The sequence below is a fragment of the Channa argus genome, chromosome 10 (assembly GCF_033026475.1).
Source record: "Channa argus isolate prfri chromosome 10, Channa argus male v1.0, whole genome shotgun sequence".
Lineage (NCBI taxonomy): Eukaryota > Metazoa > Chordata > Actinopteri > Anabantiformes > Channidae > Channa > Channa argus.
The window spans coordinates 21,875,809-21,894,513 of record NC_090206.1 but is presented as its reverse complement, the minus strand read 5'-3'; the positions used below and the strand labels follow the sequence as shown (position 1 = coordinate 21,894,513).

At 40.5% G+C, this 18,705-nt stretch overlaps 1 protein-coding gene across 7 annotated transcripts in view; it reads right to left on the bottom strand.

Annotated features, from left to right (window-relative positions):
• Window positions 1–13,418, bottom strand: part of gria2b (glutamate receptor, ionotropic, AMPA 2b) — a 48,320-nt gene extending 34,902 nt beyond the window's left edge. For 6 of the 7 annotated variants that reach the window (XR_010915342.1, XR_010915341.1, XM_067518022.1 and 3 more), the window contains exons 1-2: window positions 13,033–13,417; window positions 12,743–12,883 (exon numbers count right to left, since the gene is read on the bottom strand). Coding sequence is in view for 5 of the 7 variants with exons in the window: in XM_067518022.1 (XP_067374123.1) it covers window positions 12,743–12,883; window positions 13,033–13,117 (226 nt within the window). In the remaining 2 variants the exon portion in view is untranslated. Of the gene's footprint in view, window positions 1–12,742; window positions 12,884–13,032 lie in introns of all 7 variants that reach the window. The other variant, XM_067518025.1, reaches the window with a different exon arrangement.
• Between the last annotated feature and the right edge of the window lie 5,287 nt (window positions 13,419–18,705).

Here is an 18,705-nt window from a genome sequence, read left to right as displayed (position 1 = left end):
AGACACCGTCTGAGCATCTTTGGCAGTGATCGATAAAGTGTAGCTGTGGAGTAAGCGTAGTATCCACACCACTTACCGCTAACTGTGTAGTAAAGGATGCGAACTGTGAAACAATAAAATAAATACAGTCAAAACATTTTACAGAAACTACCCAGTATATATATTTAAGTCAGTGACAGTCTGCTGGTGAAGGCAGTTGTTTTATCTCATGGCCCAGGAGGAGATTTTTCAAGTCTGCCAAGTGATGTCACAGAGGGCAGTGGAGACTATAACTCCATTTACCATGTCCTCCAGAACAAACTCGAACAAAAAGACGCTACAGCCACAATCAGGCCATCTCCGCTTCCATATTGAAAACTATAAATAAACCCACATTCATTTTGTCCCTGCTTTTTGCAGAAGAGGTAGAGAAGGTTTCTTTTTAAAATGTGAGTGAAATCAATTATTGAAATCATGTAGAAACAAGGCAGAATGATGCAGCATTTGAAATGAAGAATTTCTTCGGCTCTCACTGTTTCCATTGTCAAATAAAACTATATACGAGAGGCAGTCAAAACTATTTCAGTTTTTAATCTTTCTCTTGCTTGCGCTTCTAATTATTGCAAAACACACAATACACTGTGTGTGCTAGCTTTCCTGATACAATGTAGAGCAGGAGACCCACCATGCATTTAAATTAAGTGGTTGAAGGTTAAAGATTGGAGCTTTTAACAGGCCACTGCAGGACACATGCACTTAAACGTGTGTAGATTTAAAAGATGCAATTAACGTTGGTCAAACATGAGATGCCCTGACATGGCCTTACCTTTGGACATGTAAGGGAAGCTGTGCTGTGCTGTGCTGTTGTTGAGCACCAGCACACCAGTCTATCCATTTAAGCACAATGCAATTCAACTCTTCAACCATACTGACTCTGCAAGGCCAGCCCATACATCACACTCTACTTTGCCTACATATCATCTGCCTCCTATAATAAAACATATTGCATATCCACTGACCTTTAGAAAAATACCAAAGCAGACTTTGGATCTGCTATTCTGTGTTGTAATGATCTTCAAGTCTGCCAGAGCAGAATTAGTTACATCTATTAAAAACAGCTTTTTTCAGCAACTGACTGTGGAGCTGCCATAGCAACCAGACACTCTGTGTTTGCTGAAGATGAATAGGAATAAACTTAGAGAAAAAAAAGAGAGACATAAATGCATGATTTTGTGTTTAATATTTCCATGTTGAAATGGCTTCATATCTAAACCTGCAAAAATAAACTGAATATTAATGTATTAGGTTACAATTTAGATGTGATCACACTGTCTCCTGTTTTATTTATTGTTTTTTTTTTTGTCAATCGTGCCCTCTTTTGTGTTATTACTCACAGGGGTACCACAGGAGCGTGATTAATAATTAAGATGCTCTTCGATGACCACAACACCACCAAACAAGGTCTCTCTTACATCTCTGTTTGACCCCTAATTTCTTCCTTTTCCTGTGACCTTCACTTCGGCCCTGTGTGGACAACAACCACAATCAATCTATAACATCTTTTCTGTATCTAATTAGGAGGTTTCCAAAAGTCTATCAGGACCAACAGTGACGTTGGCAAGATGGAACCAACTGTAATTTATGCTGGAACATTATTTAAAATGGAGGAAAGACAAAGTAATAGCAGTTTGGTGGGTATGTGTCATGATGGTGTTGTTGGACTGGCTTCATAGAGAACGGAAGGTCAACATCACACTGTTGGTGGATGTTTGGGCGCCATCTTGATCCCCATGTCTTTCTGTTGGTGACTGTGAGTCTGTGTCCGGACTTTCTGTGGCGATTCTGTAAAGTGTCGCCCCATAAGGTCAGTGCTCCTGCCATAGTAATTAAATAAAGGAGTGTTGACTTTTAGCTTTGTGAGTGCAGCTGTACTCTGGGAGTTTGCTGCCTTGTGAACTAGCAGGTTTACTGTATCACCAAGACACTGGAAAACCGATGGAATTTGTTTGGATTTTCTTTCTTTTCACTTCTTCCCATCTCCATCGAATTTGACTTTTTCATCCCGACAAACGATGTGCAGGTGACGAATGCTAACCACTGTAAAAGGCACAAGTAATCAGAGCGCATAGATCACAGCCTCCAGACAGTTCCCACAGTCTGACATAAGAAAAGATTGGTTTTGTGTTTGCATTCACTGTAAAACAAACTCGAATCAGAGCAGAACACACAAGTGCTTCGTGCCAAAATATGATGGAACCTTCTCAAGAAATAAGGGCCTGTTTGTTATATACAGTAAGTTTGTTCCAAATGAAAAATGTGGCCTGGTTTCCACCACAGCTGAGTAGTGGAAGTTGTACTGCTACACCTTACATTGTCCCTTTGCCTTTGTTGTCTCATAGAAGTTATTTTTCTTTGCCACCGAACAGCAAACCTAAAAGTTATGCAGTAACATAACACGAATTTGTTAGTGGTTAATATATTTGCCATATCATTTGTGCATTTGCTACTTAAACCTTACCTCAGGCAGGATGGTAAATGTGAACACTGCACAGTTTCTACTGTAACTATATTATGCTGATCTATTCTACACTATGCTCTACTGTAATAGCAAGGATACTATGGGATATACCATAATTGTATTTTTTTTTTAATTCTGAATGTAAAATTTATGATGAGATGCACATTAACTTTCAACAGCATGACAAATCCCACTGAGAGAAAGACAGAGTCCTGTGACACTGCGTCTTTCTCAAAGCTCACACACTTTGAATTGGTGCCAGTGAAAAGATGGAGATTACCCAATATGGCCACTTCATAAGAAAAGAAAACGGACCTTCCGGAGGCCCCTGTTTTCAACAATAAAGCAACTATTAAATAACATCCCTGGGGTTATAGCTGCGGTCTTTTCTTGGGATTCATGGGATTTGATGTGTCCCTCACTGTTTTGGACTCTTTTGGACAAGCAGCCCTCTTGGACAGAACAGTGTTTCGTTGTGCAGACACAAAACAGAACTCGCCATGTTGTCAGAACACTGGGCTCTGACATGCTCATATTTGCTCACAAGTAATCTATTTGCATGCATGACGAGTGAATAGCATGTGTAGCAGTGTGACACAGCATTAAATCTGATTAGATAGTAATGTAGTCATTTTTCAAACATTTCTTGATTGAATAGCTACAGCTGATGTGGTTGTTGATGAAATCATGTTGTCAATGAAAAATGAAGTCTACTTCTTTCTCTTTGTTCATGTTCCAGTTGCTTCTATTGAGAGATTGTTAAATTTTACCGATGTATTACCAAGCATTTAATTGTAGTTTGTAGGGACATAAAAAGGTTACAAAGAGAAAAATGACTGAATCTGAGAAACCCTGGTATTTTACCAAAATTTCTGCTCAGCGGGGAAGAGTTCAGAGAGAAGTTCAGCTTATGGCGGTACAGCAAATAATATAGCGAACGTGATGGTATTTCTCTGAATTCTTTCCAGGCAGGAAACGTTGAAATCAGAAAATGTTGGATACTTTTTCCACAGCTTGTGTCATTTTGAGCACCAAACGCACACAGTCCAAACTCTGATGCCACCTGTCCGTAAGCAACATGACTCCTGACGCTTCTCCCGCTTTAGTTTCACAGTGTAAAATACAAGCTGCGGTTAATAATTGTGTTTCTTTTAAACTCCAGGCCTGTTATTCTTTTGTTAGGAGCATTTTTTATGCTCATGCTTTTACTTTGTTGCAATGCCTTAGTTATTTCATTGACATTCATTGTTCATTTTACATTGCCTGTGTTATTCTTCTTGTGTTCTCTGTTTCAGCACTATTTCAAACTGGTTAAATGATTTTAAGTTTTTATCTTTTCCGCGGTTTAGTGGTAACATTTGTTTTAATAACATCATAATTTATTATAATAAGTTATTAGTATTATTTAGTCTCCTGCATTACCTAATTATTTCATGAGCATATTTTAGAGTTTCATAATGGCTAAAGAAAGCATTTATTTATTACTCTTAAGTGACCATTCATTATATGTTTTTATGCTTAAGTTTGCTAATAAGTTATCTTGTTATTTTGTTGGATGCCAGTTGCTGATTACAAGCTAATGTGTGAATAGTCGCCGTGTCAGTGCAGACAACACCATGATTCTTCCCTCCTTACATCCAGTCCATCAGGTCACATAAAGTAGAAAACACCAATGAAAAAACACTTCACACAAATAAAATGATCAAGTGGACATATGTGTTTGACAGCTCAGCTCATTAAAAGACTTATTTACAAATGTAGTGTGGCTGATGGCACAAAGGTTGTGCTCATTTGTGTGCTTTGTCTCAGGCTACTGTCATTGTGATGTTAATGTTTTTTTGCAAATGACCTAATTGGATATGTTCCTGAGTTATTTGTACATGAAGAGTCACTTTAGGGCATAAATATACTTGTTTAGGCTGCAGCCGTGGTAAACATCTTTTCAATGCTTTGACAATGACCTCGCAAGTTGGGAATGGACTGTTCTCTTCCCTCTTCTTCTCAGACCAAAACAAAAACATAAACCGCATAGCCACCTTCAAAACAGACACCAGTCTTGTTTCAAACCTCTGCTGCATACACAGATCAAAAAATGTGCCCCCAGACTTACAGGCCTTACACATGGTGAAACGACAAAATGCCACAAGGTTCACAGCGAACCTCAAAAAGAAAAAGCAACGCATAAAGCACAGATTCCAGTATACTCCACACTACTCTGAACTCACACAAAGATGCCATGGACAGCATATTTAAATATATATATGTAAAGCCATAGTCATCTCACTCTTTCTTTCTGTGTGCAGACTGAACTAAAGTTATGATTGCTTAAATAAACTATTATTATTTTTCCTTTTGGCTCATCCTGCAAGTTCATAATTATTCTGAATTTAGACACAAAGTTATCAACTAAAAAAGGGATCTGGGTAATTGACACAGTGTGAAGAAAGCCACGGGACACATTTTTATTTTTTAAATCATGCTTCTCACCTTCACATGGACAACTGACTGCTGAATGCAGAGAGTTTCAAGCTGTTCTTTGATGAGCGTTGAAAGCCAAATATAGAAAATGAATTGAGCGAGCAAGCAAGCCACTGTAAGGGAACGTGGCACTGACAAATCGATGGATTTCAAAATGCCATGAGATTTGTTTTTTCTTTTAGGTTTTCAATGTCAGCAGGCAATACCGATACTGTACTATCAACTTGCACCCTCTGATGCACTGTGGGGTTGGAGGGGGGTGGGGTGGGGGGAGTCAGTACAATTATAGAAAATGCCAGTGACAAGCCAGCAGCTGCTGAGATGTGGTGGCACCAGTCCAGATGAGACCTTTTTTTGTTTAAGCAGGCACGCCACGGGGGAAGAACTTACAACAATAGCTCTGTCTGCAAAACAGACAGCACTTAACATGGCGACTGACAATACAAAGACACGTCTCAAGTGGATGAAAGCTCTAAATGAAGATGAAAAATTGAGCACAGGTTAAAAAGAGACAGTGCTGAATAAAAGAGCAAAACCTGGGAGAGAACATATTCATCAGCCCCTCCACATTGATTTACGGGGCTGTTTGAAAGGGGGTACAGGAAGACTTTCTTTAACAAAGGGTTTTGACAGGAGCAGGCAAAAAGACAAGTTCTGTGAGTCAACATGACACAGGATGGGACAGGGGTTGGACTGCATGTGCACGACGGTACACAGTGTCAGTTCTCCAAGTACCACATGTGCGTGCAGATTTAAAATGTCACTTCCTGTGTACATACATGTTATGCTCTTACAGATCGGTACTAGACTGTTTAAACGAAAGGAACCAGACACTCCAGGATTTTCCCCAAATTATATCCAGCTTTAGCCTGGGTCATCCTGCCCTTTTTTAAAGGACACACGGGGCCTAAAGACAGTCCCCTCTTACATTTACATTGTTCTCAGTGAGACATAACATTCTAACAACAGACAACAGAGGGACGTGTCTGTGTGTCTCTTCTACACTGCTTATCACACTGTAAAAACTGAAAAACATTTGCATTCACCATTGCCTGTTTCCTTATCTTTGTCTTTGCTCCCACCCCCTTCTTAATTCTCCCCTTTTACCACTCACACACACACACACACACACACATTACTATTCCTATTTGCTAGAACACTCTGTAAGACCACAAAAGGCAACCGGATCACATCTTAATCACCACAATGATGGGAAGGACAATATTTCTTCTATGAATGCTAATGAGCATCTCTCTTCAACAGAAAGGGTTGTTTGCCTATTCAAAGAAGATTCAATTTATTTCCAGCTAATTGCACTCCTGGTTGAATAGACAAGTATTTGAATGTCACATTCACACTGACCTACTCCAGTTTTATCTTAAATTGCTGAAAACCGGTGAAAGAACATTCTAATATCCAATTATTTTTGTGCTGGCAGTAAACTCTTATGAAATAAGGATCTTCTTTGCATAGCATTTCTGTGTCAATAAAAACAAACAAATAGCTTAATAGGTCTGTGTGTTGGGTGTTGCTGAATTTGATTCGAATTTTGGATTCTGTTCATCAAGAATTGCCGAGTGTTTAGGGAAAAAATATTTTATTTTATTTCATTTGGGCTCCTTACTGCCACCTGTGACACTGCAAAGTGCAGTCAAATTGGTTACACCACCCACCCAAGCGATACTGTGTGTAGCAGTAGTGAGCCAATCTGAATCTGAACAAGGAGAAGATGTTGCATTCAAACACTGCACTTCTAAAGACAACACACAACTTGAGATTTTTGCAAGATAAAAGACTTAAGAGTCATAATGTAGAGGCTGGTGTTACAAATGGGTGTTTTTGTTTTTGACCCAGAGTGATGGGGTCATTGCATCCCCTATTGTTAAAGTCAAACCCAAAGCTATTTACTGATCATTTCTGAAAGATCAATGACTGTCTCCTATACGGTGAGGACATAAACCCAAATGGGTGAGGAGTCTGCAAAATGTCAAACGCTGTCCTGTCTCTATGTTTGAGGCCTTGCTGCATTAAATGTTTGGTGAGATTGGATGTGCAAACTTGCAGCTCATTATCTTCCCACGTGGATTACACTGTGTTATTTTCTTTTCTAAAGTTGGTTTCCCGCAGTCCAACGTTCACACTGTGCTGAAGGCTGCAACCCTGGCACTTTGTATTAAATAAATGAACATGATTTGGCTCTGATGCATGGTAGTGTCATCTGCACAAGTCCACCTATGTCCAGACATCAGCTGCATGTAGCCTACGTATTTGCTAGTATGAGGCCTTGGCAACTGAGAAGCAAAACCAAACTTCACTTTGTGTTAGACGTACCTGGGGCTTGGCATATTTGTTTCAGTTATAATTTCGCGCTTTGGGTCTCAGGTATAAATTTGGGTTTCCTATAGTGATTTGACATTTTATAGTTAATGTTTGCTGAGCTGAATTTCAGTATTTTAGACCTGCTCTGTAAAATTAACAGCAGGGAAAGTTTTTTCAAACCTGAATATAAATTACCTGAAATGTCTCAATAAAGGCCATAAAATGTAAAAAGTGCTTGTGCCAAGATGAGGCATCACTACTCAGATTTCTCAGAAAGTTACAGTATGTTTTAAAAAATACATAATTTGTTTGTTCTGTTACAGTAAATGAGTTTACATATATCAAATGCCGTTGTTCCCATGGCATCAAAGTGGAGGCGCTCCTGAAGACTCCAGTAATAACGCCAAAGGGTACCTGTGGCATCCATATCATACGCAAAGGGACTTGAAGAAGTGGTGCAATTTGATGCCTTAGGAAGCGTCAACACCTGACGCTGTGGGATGAGAACATGTTGGTTAATTCATTCAGTGTTGTCTTAGTGTAAAATGGCTGTGATTGGCTGTTGATAGTTATTTTCCAATGTGAACCTCAGGTTATCTAAAGGCTGCAAATATAACCATATATAGTAAGTTCTTCCCTACTGGACTACTGGATCATATGCCCACCACATTCAATGCAACCACAGTCTTTCTGGATGAAATGATGCTGTCCATCATCTCAGTGACAGCTGATCTATTCATTCAGGCTATGCTGCATCTCCACGACACAGTACCTGCCAGTTATGACAGATCTCACCTCTGCCTTACTGACAGCTCCTGTAGCTACACTCGAAAACTTGACTTATTCACGTGAGAGCGAACGGCGTTGTTAGCATTGCCACTGTACACACTTTAGAGGTTGATAAAAGGCTGCAGTAGAATGAGTTGTTTAGATTTTTCACATGAAAGATATGGGAGGGGACATCGAGATAGAGCACCAAGGATAAAGCCTCCGTTACATCTTTTTAGGATAAGGATCTGTGCTCTGAGGAGACAGTCGCTGGATCTTTATTTGGAAACCAAAGAAATGCAAAGAGAGTCTTTTGTGGCACTGGTGCAGAGACACAGTACTTTGACGGAGAGAATTTTATACATTGTTATACTGCAAATAAATTAACTCCTAGTAACTGAAAACATGGTTCAAACGGTGGTTAAAATGGTGGTTATGATCAGTTCGTGTGAAACATGGGCGTCTGCAGCCTAAAGGTCCATTTTTGGCTGACTGCATGTTGTGGATGAGTTCTGGGTGTGAAAAAGGGAATGACCATCATGCATTGCTCTACAGGGGTCACTGTAACTGGCTTCATCTGCTGGTATTACTGCTGGATTCTTGATGGACATGTCCAGACTTTATATTTCAAAACTCAGATCCTTTCATGCCGTGTTTTGTGGCTACGCATGATTATTGAGCATGAGATGAGATCACTGATTCCAACCTGCTCACAGCACAGTCTGTTCAACAGTCTCTCATCCCATCAACACCATCCCATAGTCACCCCCCCCCCCCCCCCCCAAACCCCCCCCCCCTCCTCTCCCTGCCTACTAAAGCAGAAGGAGAGAAAAACAAGATTTTGTGATAGATGCTTCTAAAACTGAAAGTCTGGTCTGAACATGGAATAAGCATCAGCATACTTTTGATATCAGGTGCGTGTTGGGTTATTGTAAAAAATGCATTTTAGCAACTTGCCTTGAAGGGAGCGAGTAAACGGAATCCGTGGATATGAAACAGAGAGCAGCTTCCAGCTGAGAGTCTTTGAATCATGCTGTATCTGATGCTATCTCAGCCTTGTGTTTTTGAGGACAGAGTGATAAGGGCTCGGTTGGGGCTGTATTGAGGGCAAGCTAAGCTCCACAGAGGTTTCTTCAGCCTCATTTTCTGACCGGCCAGCTCCCAGGCCCACTTAATATTTCACAGCTTCCTACGAGATGGAGGAGAATGCACCTAATTAAGTGTGAACAATAAATTGGCTATAACCAATGCCCTGCTGCACATATACGGTCGGGTCTGGCTTTTGCTCATTCAGCACGGTCCATGAATGCGCGTGTCCCTCTGATGCTATGTGCATGTAGATGCATGAAATTACAGTATGGCACAATTCAGCCGTGACAAACTAGAACTTTGAAGTGTTACATTGCTGGCCAGTTGTCGGTGACCTCAAACTGCTCTGCCGGTCCCAGTGGAGGAAGAGTGGTTTGCTTTGAAAGCAGTCATAGACATAGACAGGTTTGATTTTGGTGTAAATTTAATCCTCTGAATTATTAATTATTAATTATTAATGTACTGCAGTTGTGCAGGTGTATTGTGCAATTGGGAAATCATGTGAGGTGAGAGAGGATGATGATTGTGTGTGTGTCCGTTGTTTAAGTAACACAACAGTTGTTAAAAAAAACAGTGGCACATTTTGCACAGTCTCCCACCGCATTCTGGAGGAAGATTTCCATGTGTGAAATGGGCAGTGTTAGGATATGTCCTACTATAACTCACCTATAAGTTTTTTCAAACAAATACCAAATTAATTAGGACCTCAAATTCTACTGTGCAGTATATTTAATTCAAAACTTAAAATCGCCAGAAACCCAACATATACTAAAAAATTAACAGTTATTTTTGACAACAGCGAGGTGTTTCTGGGTCACAAAAGGGTCTTTTTTCTTAGGAGCCAAAACAAAATTCTTTAAAATGTATTGCTTTGGGTGGACAGCACACCAATACAACGACTCCCCCGGTCTTGGGAGCAGATGCGGCTCTGTCCAGATGAACTATTATTGATGGAGGAATGCATCATTCCACCACCCCCACTGACTCTGACACACTGCACTGATGAAGTATGTTGTTGCAGAGGGCGAGTATAACCAGAGCGTGATACGTCTGTGGGACTGAGAGCAATATTTTCTACATGTAAGCATCATTTAATGATATTAAAATGTTACAACAAATAAATAAGTAAAATAAAATACATTAAAATAATTTTGTGTCAATTAGACTAAATTATAAACTGATTTTTTTTATTATTATTAACTGTAATATGATAGAAAACCACAAGTATCTGAAACAACTAAGGGCCAACTTTTCATATTTAAAATTCAGGAGGTTCAGCTTGTGTACATTAAGCAATAGTGTGAGTACATCTGTCACTCAAAGTGGATTTGGGTTCACTCTTTCCCATTCGTCCCTCCGTATTTAAAACAAACCTGCTCTTTCTGGATGGAAAATAGAAGTTCACACCTGATGCATCTCTCACACAAAGCAGCAGCTCCTTTAAATTGGGTGTGTGAGGAGTTCTGGAGCTTAACAGCGAGCTTGAAAGAACCTTTTAGCCTTCAAAGTGCCTTGTCAGCTTCTATATGCCCCCCTCCCCCCCTCTGTGCGCCATCTCAAAAAGTAGATTTTAACAAAAACCAGAGTGGTGGTGTTAATGCACTATAATTACAGATCGAGCAGGACTGTGAGGCAGACTGCCATCTACTGGCTTGCAAGCAGCCCCCCTCCCTCCCTCCCATCCCTCCTGCTTCTATCTCCCACTCAAGTAGTTGATTAGAGGATGTGGACAGGGTCCATGTGAGCATATTTTGCTGTGCGAGGAACAAAAAGCCCTTTATCTTGTCATTCTTATTTTTCTTTTTTTTTTAATATTTAGCACAACAGGTCTCTAAAAATCACAAATCTAAATTAATCCATCCACTTCCTCATTTTCTAAACCAACTTATTCCTAGTCGGGGCCGTGGCAACAGTGTACAGCTCTTCTAAGGAAACGTTAAACCAACAACTGAACCCCACCAGTCTGAAAAATGAAATATCACGGAGGGGCTCGAGTCAGTTAATTACATGCACACTAAATACTAAAAGCTCAACAAGAATAATAGCTCCGTGCATTTATACAGAACACACTGGGCCTGTGACACAACATGATTTGTTTTGTAAATCAATTTATAAAAGGGTGTGTGACAGCCAGCAGTTATAGTGTTTAACGCACATTTCATTGGACTTGAATTAAACAAGTGTTTATGAGTTTGATGTCTGTTTGTTTAAAAAATATTAATTAGTGCTTATGTAACACTACACTACACACACACACACACACACACTAGAATTAAGCTGGAGAAAGGTACTGGGTTTATTCAGAATATAGGCCCTGGGTGTTTCTAAGATATGTGATGAACAATGGTAAACACATACACATTTGAAAGGAATAAATTGTTGACTGTAAAGAGTCTCCGACAAACTATTAAGTCTCAGCGAATATCCAGCACCTTTCTTCTTTTGTGTGCACGTAGAGCATCGAAATGACTCGCTGTGATCCGTCGGGCGCAGCGGGGCTCTCCAAGCCGGAAGCTTTTATATGGTAATGAAATCTATTGGAGCAATGCGCGCACCAATCAGACGCGTTTGATTTATGTTTAAAGGACTGTTGAGAGGAGTAGTCGCTTGGCAACCGCCAAATGAAATGTGCGGGCTATTAAAAATAGCGACCTTAAAATCTAGGCGATAAGCTGCCTCCTGTTAGAGATATTAATATAAATAAAAGGGAAAAAAGCAGGTCTTTTTGATGAAGGATGTAAATGATTAAACATAAATTTTGCTAAGAACTCTCTCGTGTCTGATCAAAACCGCCACCCGAAATGATGGAGTCGTGATTTAGCTGTTTTACTCCAAAACCATATTAGGGGCCTCGGCTTTTTATCCATCATATAATGAATGTATTTTCCAGCATCATCCAGCCACTGTGTGTGTAGCTTTTCTTACGGGAGCCAACAATGGATGAGCTGACGCGACATCGGTTGCACACTATAAAAAAAAAATAAATAGCATCTCAGCAAGTGCTACCTCAATTTTCTTCCCGAAACGTGAAAGAAAAAAAACAATCAAATGGCGACACAGACTGTTTCAAACGCACGGTTTCTTTTTGTCCCAGAATACAGAAGGTAAAAGTCTGATCTTTAGCCCAGAAAAGGGGCATTTTGTTCAAAATACTGGTTGGTGTTTATTGCAATCAGCTACAATTATCTCCCCCGCACTTCATTCTCCACTCACTTTAAAGAAAAAAAAATCGTTTTAAAGGATGAAAAGAACAAGGAGGATCAATTTTTTTGCAGTGCAGTCTTGTTTGATCTCTGAATCTGAAGGAATGAAAATTGGATGAATGTGACTGACTGTTACTGTGGAAACCAACTTTCTTCTGCCTACAGAGTAATGGTACCCCCACCCCCCCACCCCCAACCACCCAGCTCACAGTCTCGATATGTTTGCTGACAGAATATAGATTAGACAGCTCTGATGATCCCCGTGTGTGGCTTCTCATAAGACCCGCGTTTTCAAAGTGCACAATGTGGGCATTGACAAATGGGGAAAAAAATCAAAATAATAATAAAAATAAATTTGAGATATGATAGGAAAATGTTCATCACTTACAACAATTGGTAACAGCAAAACTGTTGGCCACTTCCAGATTGTCAATGTGAGGCGTCAACCTGAATTCCGAGGTGCCAAACTGTACCATCCCTATCCGAAATGCGCTGTACTCTTGATCCGCACCTCTTGGAAAGAGTCCCCCTGAAACCAAATACAAATAGGCTATTAGCCACACTCGCACATGCTCTACAATATGATACAATTTCAGCCGTTGATCCTCAGCGTTTCAGGGCGCAAAGTCGTTCTTTTTCACTCCCATCGTTTTGACGTTCAAAGTAATGGATACCTACCAATTTGAACACTGGGCGAGCCCCCCAGCGCGCATCCCCATAAAACCAGCAGAACTGAAATGGATAAATTTACTATCTTTTCCATGTCCACAGTTCAGGTGTCCACATCCACCAGGGGAGTTAGATATTCCTACTTCTGTCCAAATATGTTAGATCATATTGGGGAGCTTCAGTCTTGAGGAGGAAACAAAAAAACAATCTGCAGCAAAAGGTTTTTGTTTTTTCTGTTTTTTTGTTTTTCTGCGGACTACCAATGAAACGACACCGGCAGTGAAGGAATGGTCGCCCGCAATGAGGATCTGCTGTCTCTTCTTCCGCTCGTCCTTGTTGCTCCCCTCCTACCGGCAGCTGATACCTCCTCTGAACGCACAGGGACACTGCGCGTCTCCGCTCGGCGCGCCGGAGATCCTTTCAGCATCACACCCACAAGTGAGGAATTTTAATGAGAAGGCGGACGGAGACGAAAAGGGCCGAGTGGCAACCACTTGGTGACAATGAGTTCACACTACACTTCAGCTACTAGGGAAATGGAACCTCCAGTCTTCAGTTTGTCGACTTGCTTCGATTTACGCACGCCAAGCTTTAGGTGGGAGCCTCAAAGCACACACACGTTGGTGATTCATAATTATCTGGGGTTATTAAATATCAGTTCATGTTTTTTATCGATACAGTTCCCATTAAAAAAAAAGGAAATCTGCAAGTCTTGTTATTTAATTTTGGTCAAAGCGAGAAAACTATGGCGGCCTTAAAACATTAAAGTAGTTTTGTTCAGAATAAAAAAAAAAATTAAAAATTAAAGCAGACACAACTGATTTAAACTGATTTGAAGAAGGTTGCTTGAAAAAAGAAAACCACGTGCTTTCTTTTCAATGAGCACTGGAGTTTATATCTAGTGAGCAACAGGAAGAATCTGGCCTAGGATAACTTCAGGGAGGTCAAATGGATTATAAAACTAATATGGATCTGGGATCAGACCTAGGATCTCAACATAGGCTTAAGGGTTTCCTTCGCTTACCTTCTAGCATTACACCCATGCAGCAACAGTAGCAGCAACTATGCATCAGGCACATAAAAACATACTAGTGACATCTGTATTTGACATTTAAAAACAGCAGATTAGTCCAAAAGTAACCAACTCCATGGTTACGCTAAAGATTTATTTGCACTGAACTCGCTGTGCTGAATACGTTTGGCCGAGATTTTAATAATCTACAGATATTCCGAACAGAGTTTGAACCACCGGGAAGTAGTGAAGAAACATTATTTTAATAAGTAAACAAACCACACGTTTTGTAAATCATATGTTGAAGGGACACTTTGGTTTGAGACCTTGAAATCTTTTACTGCTGCTTGCAAAGCAAGCCATCACTAAATCATGTGAGCAGCCAACATTTCTTACTGAGAAAACTCATCAAGTGCACCAGCTGGAGGCCATCGCTCATGCCCTCCAGGAACAACCATCAAATGAATCTCCTCTTTAACTTTGATCTAGCACTTATTTCCACACGCTGCACACAAATCCAATGCTAAGTCTACGGCTGGGTGTAGGTGCCGTTTTGAATGGGGTTAAATGGATGAGAGCTGCCTCACGGCCAACAGGGGATAAATGGCATTCCTTTACCCTGGTTTTATGATATGCATATCTCAGCCCGCACGGACAGATGTACATGAATCATTGGCCAGCGTGCAAAAGCAGTCTGGGAACGACCAAATGGGGCCGACAGTGAAGGGGAGTGGAGGGCGGCAGCAGTTAGAAGCAACAGTGTCTGTCAGACTTCAGCACCATGGACAGCACCTCACATGTAAAACTGGGTCCTGTGCAGACAATCTTTTAACTCTTTGAATGGACAGTTTTCGCTTTATGATCTCTTAATCTCTACCAGTTTTAGTAAGACTGTACCCACCGATGTAAGAGGCGATGCCTGGGATCACATCTGCCTCACCACGGTGAGGGACAGGCTGTTAGGTGATCAGATGAGGTGTAAGCAAGCCACTAGTGACATGATTGTCTCGCAGTGTGCGATGCTTTTGTCCTCTCAGATATAGTTCAGCAACATTTGCACATATGAATTTAGTATGTTAACAATATTATTGTTAGGAGTTAGAATGATGCATAACTACACACAAAAATGAGAGCCAACACAGGGCATCAGCTACTATCACTCACTGTTTTCAGTGAAATCATCATTCACTCTGCTGCTGCAACACTGAAATGTACTTTCAGTTTGACTATCTGGTTTGCAGCCTGCCTGATGATTTAACTTTCATAATGATGAACAGGGTTAATCTTCTGGGTTTTTTTTAGGAAAATGAGAGTAACTCATGCACATTTTACACATTGCAATGACAACATTTGGACTTCCAAAAGAACTCAGCACTTTGAGTCCTGCACAGCGAAAAAAGCTGATAAAACCAAGTCACTGACCTTTTGAGAAATATTTAACAATGCAGTCTTGTAAGTCTAAGAACTCCCATGCAGCATCTTCCTAGAAAGCATTTACATTTCTGGCAGCTAGAGTGACTTACAGCGATCAGCGTTTTAGTGTCCCTCTCAAGGGTACTTCAGTTAGACACTTATGATGGACTAACACCGGCTGCTGGTGATGGGGTTTTACACAGTGCCCTTTGCCGGCAGAAGACAGACAATTTCTTTGCAGATCCCCTAGTTGTCATTAGCTGTTGTACCGAGAAACAAAGGATAAATGTTTTTCGTGCATATTCTCTGGAAGTCCACTGGGAGCCTGAAAGGAAGCCTGTTTTCTAAATTAGTTTCCCTTTCCCTATTTTGTTTTACTCAAGTGTTTGAAATGATCTTCAAGTTTTCAGTGGGCCTTCAAAAATGGGTTTGTAGAGAATCTCCAGAGATCTGCTACCCTACATAGTTTATCAAAATTGAAGTAAAAATAAATGAATGCTTAATCCACTTGGGTAAATATGCAAGAAAATAGAGGGGCCAAGACAATACAGCAGAAAATACATTTCTAGGTTCTGTATCATACTGTGGTCTGAAATAATTTCAAAGAATGTGTAGCTGTATTTTCTGTTTTCTCTACTATTTCATAGTTAATTTTTTTTAAGAAGAAGAAGTTGGACTTAACTTGGGCTTAAAACTATGATAAACAGTGTCATTAGAAACTGTCTTGTGAAATTGGACAGAGTAGGTCATTTGTGCCTGCTTGTTGTCAACTAGCAACTGCAATGAACATTAGACCAATGAAGAAGTACTGCGATTGGTTTACGGACCCTAATATTCGGGGACTCGTGCTGTGAGGCGGGAGGTGCCGCAGCACTTAACGCAAGTGGAAGAAGGAGAAACTGCAAGTGTCCTTTCAAATGTTGAGAGACTGTTGGCGCCTTAACCAGTCCACAGTAAAAGAAGCTAAAAGGAAACACTTTGCTAATATTATTATTTCAAGCCGTCACAAACCCAGTGTGCTGTTTCAGTCGATTGACAAAACTCTTAATGCTCTTAAGTCTGTTTATTTTGACTCCTCTCATGAGTTTTGTGAAAACTTTTTACATAAAAACTTTCTTTTTATTAATAAGGTCTCAATGACAAGGGTCTCACTACCTGCCTTTGTCCCCCCCCCCCCCCCCCCCTCCACTTTATGCTCTGCTGTCTTTCATCAGTCTGATGAAAGACAATCTGCCGGTCTTCCTCGCCGACTTTTTGAATAGGTTTTTTCATTCTTTAGGGCCATCTGTTCTCACCATCTTTAATGGCGGTCTAACCTCTGGGGTGGTCCCCTAAAATTTTAAACATGCCACAGTTCAGTCTCTTATCAAGAAACCTGGGCTAGATTCACATGTTCTTGCTAATTTCAGACCTATCTCCAGGTTGCCTTTTTTATCAAAGATTTTAGAGAAAATTGTTTAAAGTCAGCTAATAGCATTTTTAAACTAGCTTATTTGAGCATTTCCAATCTTGATTTTAGAATATACAGTGCTGAGTCTGCTCTTTGGTGTTTGCTTGATGACATTTTCTAGCCTCCGATTCCGGTGACTGTGTGGTGCTTGTACTACGCGATTTAACTTCTGCGTTTGATACAGTGGACCATGATATCTTACTCTCCCTCTTAGAACACTGGGCCGGTATAAAGGGCTTAGCTCTAAATTGGTTCAGGTCCTATTTAAAGGATAGAACTCTTTGTGTTTCACTTGGAGACTTCCAGTCATCTTGTGCCCCTCTGTCTTGTGGGGTTCCACACGGCTCTATTGTAGGCCTTATCCTCTTTTCTTTGAGGTTAACATGATTCTTTGCTGCCCCTGGGCTCCATCCTCACAAGACGGGGTCTTTTCGCTTCACTGCTATGCTGACGACTGGCAGATCTATGTTCCACTCAGTAAGAAGGATTTTCTGTTAGTTTATTAATGGGATATTTAAAGGACATTAAGGCCTCAATGGCTCTTAAATTCTTACATTTAAAAACAAATAGAAACAAACGATTCAAAGACTGAGGTGATTGTGTTGGGAACTAATTCATCTAGTGGGGCTGCCCCTGTAGACTCGGAACCCTCGGCGGAATACGTCAAATCTAAGATTATAAACTTTGGTTTTAAAATGGATACTGACCTGAAGCCTCCGTTATTTATTGTTATCTGTTTTATGCTATACGTTTTATGCTATTGTATACTTCTGTGCTTTTTCTGTCTTATTATATGTTTTTATCCTGTGCAGCACTTTGGTCAACCTAGTTGTTTTAAAGCGCTTAGCAAATAAAGTTACAAGTTACAAGTTACAATATCTACATGCAGTGCCTAACCCTAACCTAACCTACACCCGATGCTTTGGATTTGCACGGTTTAAATCCCACATTTGTGAGTGTTTCGGGCAAAAGATTAGTGCAATGAGTTTAGGGACAAACAACCAAAAGGGGTGTTAAGATACAGTATGTATCAATCTAACCAAATACTAAACAGGAGGCTAAGATGTACTGTACTACAGGAAATAGTTCATATTAGCAGTTAAAACGTGTAAAATTTATGCTAACTAATGCGTAAATAGTCTGCGTTTTGATCTACTATATAATTTCACAGTTTTCCCCTTGGTAAACTGGGACTCTTCAGGTTTTTCCATGTATGGAACATTTCTATGACTGCAGGCAAACCACTGAGGCCAACTGCACCATGCCATTAAACAGCTGAGCCCAGGAACATCCACAAGCAGAATGCATTTAGAGGTGTATACTTTGTTTCTACATCAGCAAACACGTCAAACAGGGTCCACAGGACGTAACGTGTATTCATTTGCAGCTAGTTCTGAAAAGCGGAACTGAATGTTCGTGCAAAACGACATCAAAACCAGTGCTTTTTCATGATTTTGATAATCGCCAGTTGATCAGAAAACTGAAAACAGCCCATTCTTTGGGACCCATTGCTGTAGCTGTGGATGTTACAGTGACTTAGGGGCTGTTGGAGCTTACATTACAGTATAGAGGTGATGTGAATACATAACGAGACCTTAGGACACACAGAAGACGCTAAGCCAAGAGATCAGCCCCACGGCCAGAAAGACTGCTGGGACTGAGCGCTCTATCTGCGTCGCCTTACATCAGCAGCATTCAATGTGTACCACTGTTGCCCTGAGCTCCTCTTATGTGTAACGCGTTTCAGCTTTAAATCAGGTGAGCTACTGTAATAACAAACCTATAACTTAAACTCGAAGTAACATAT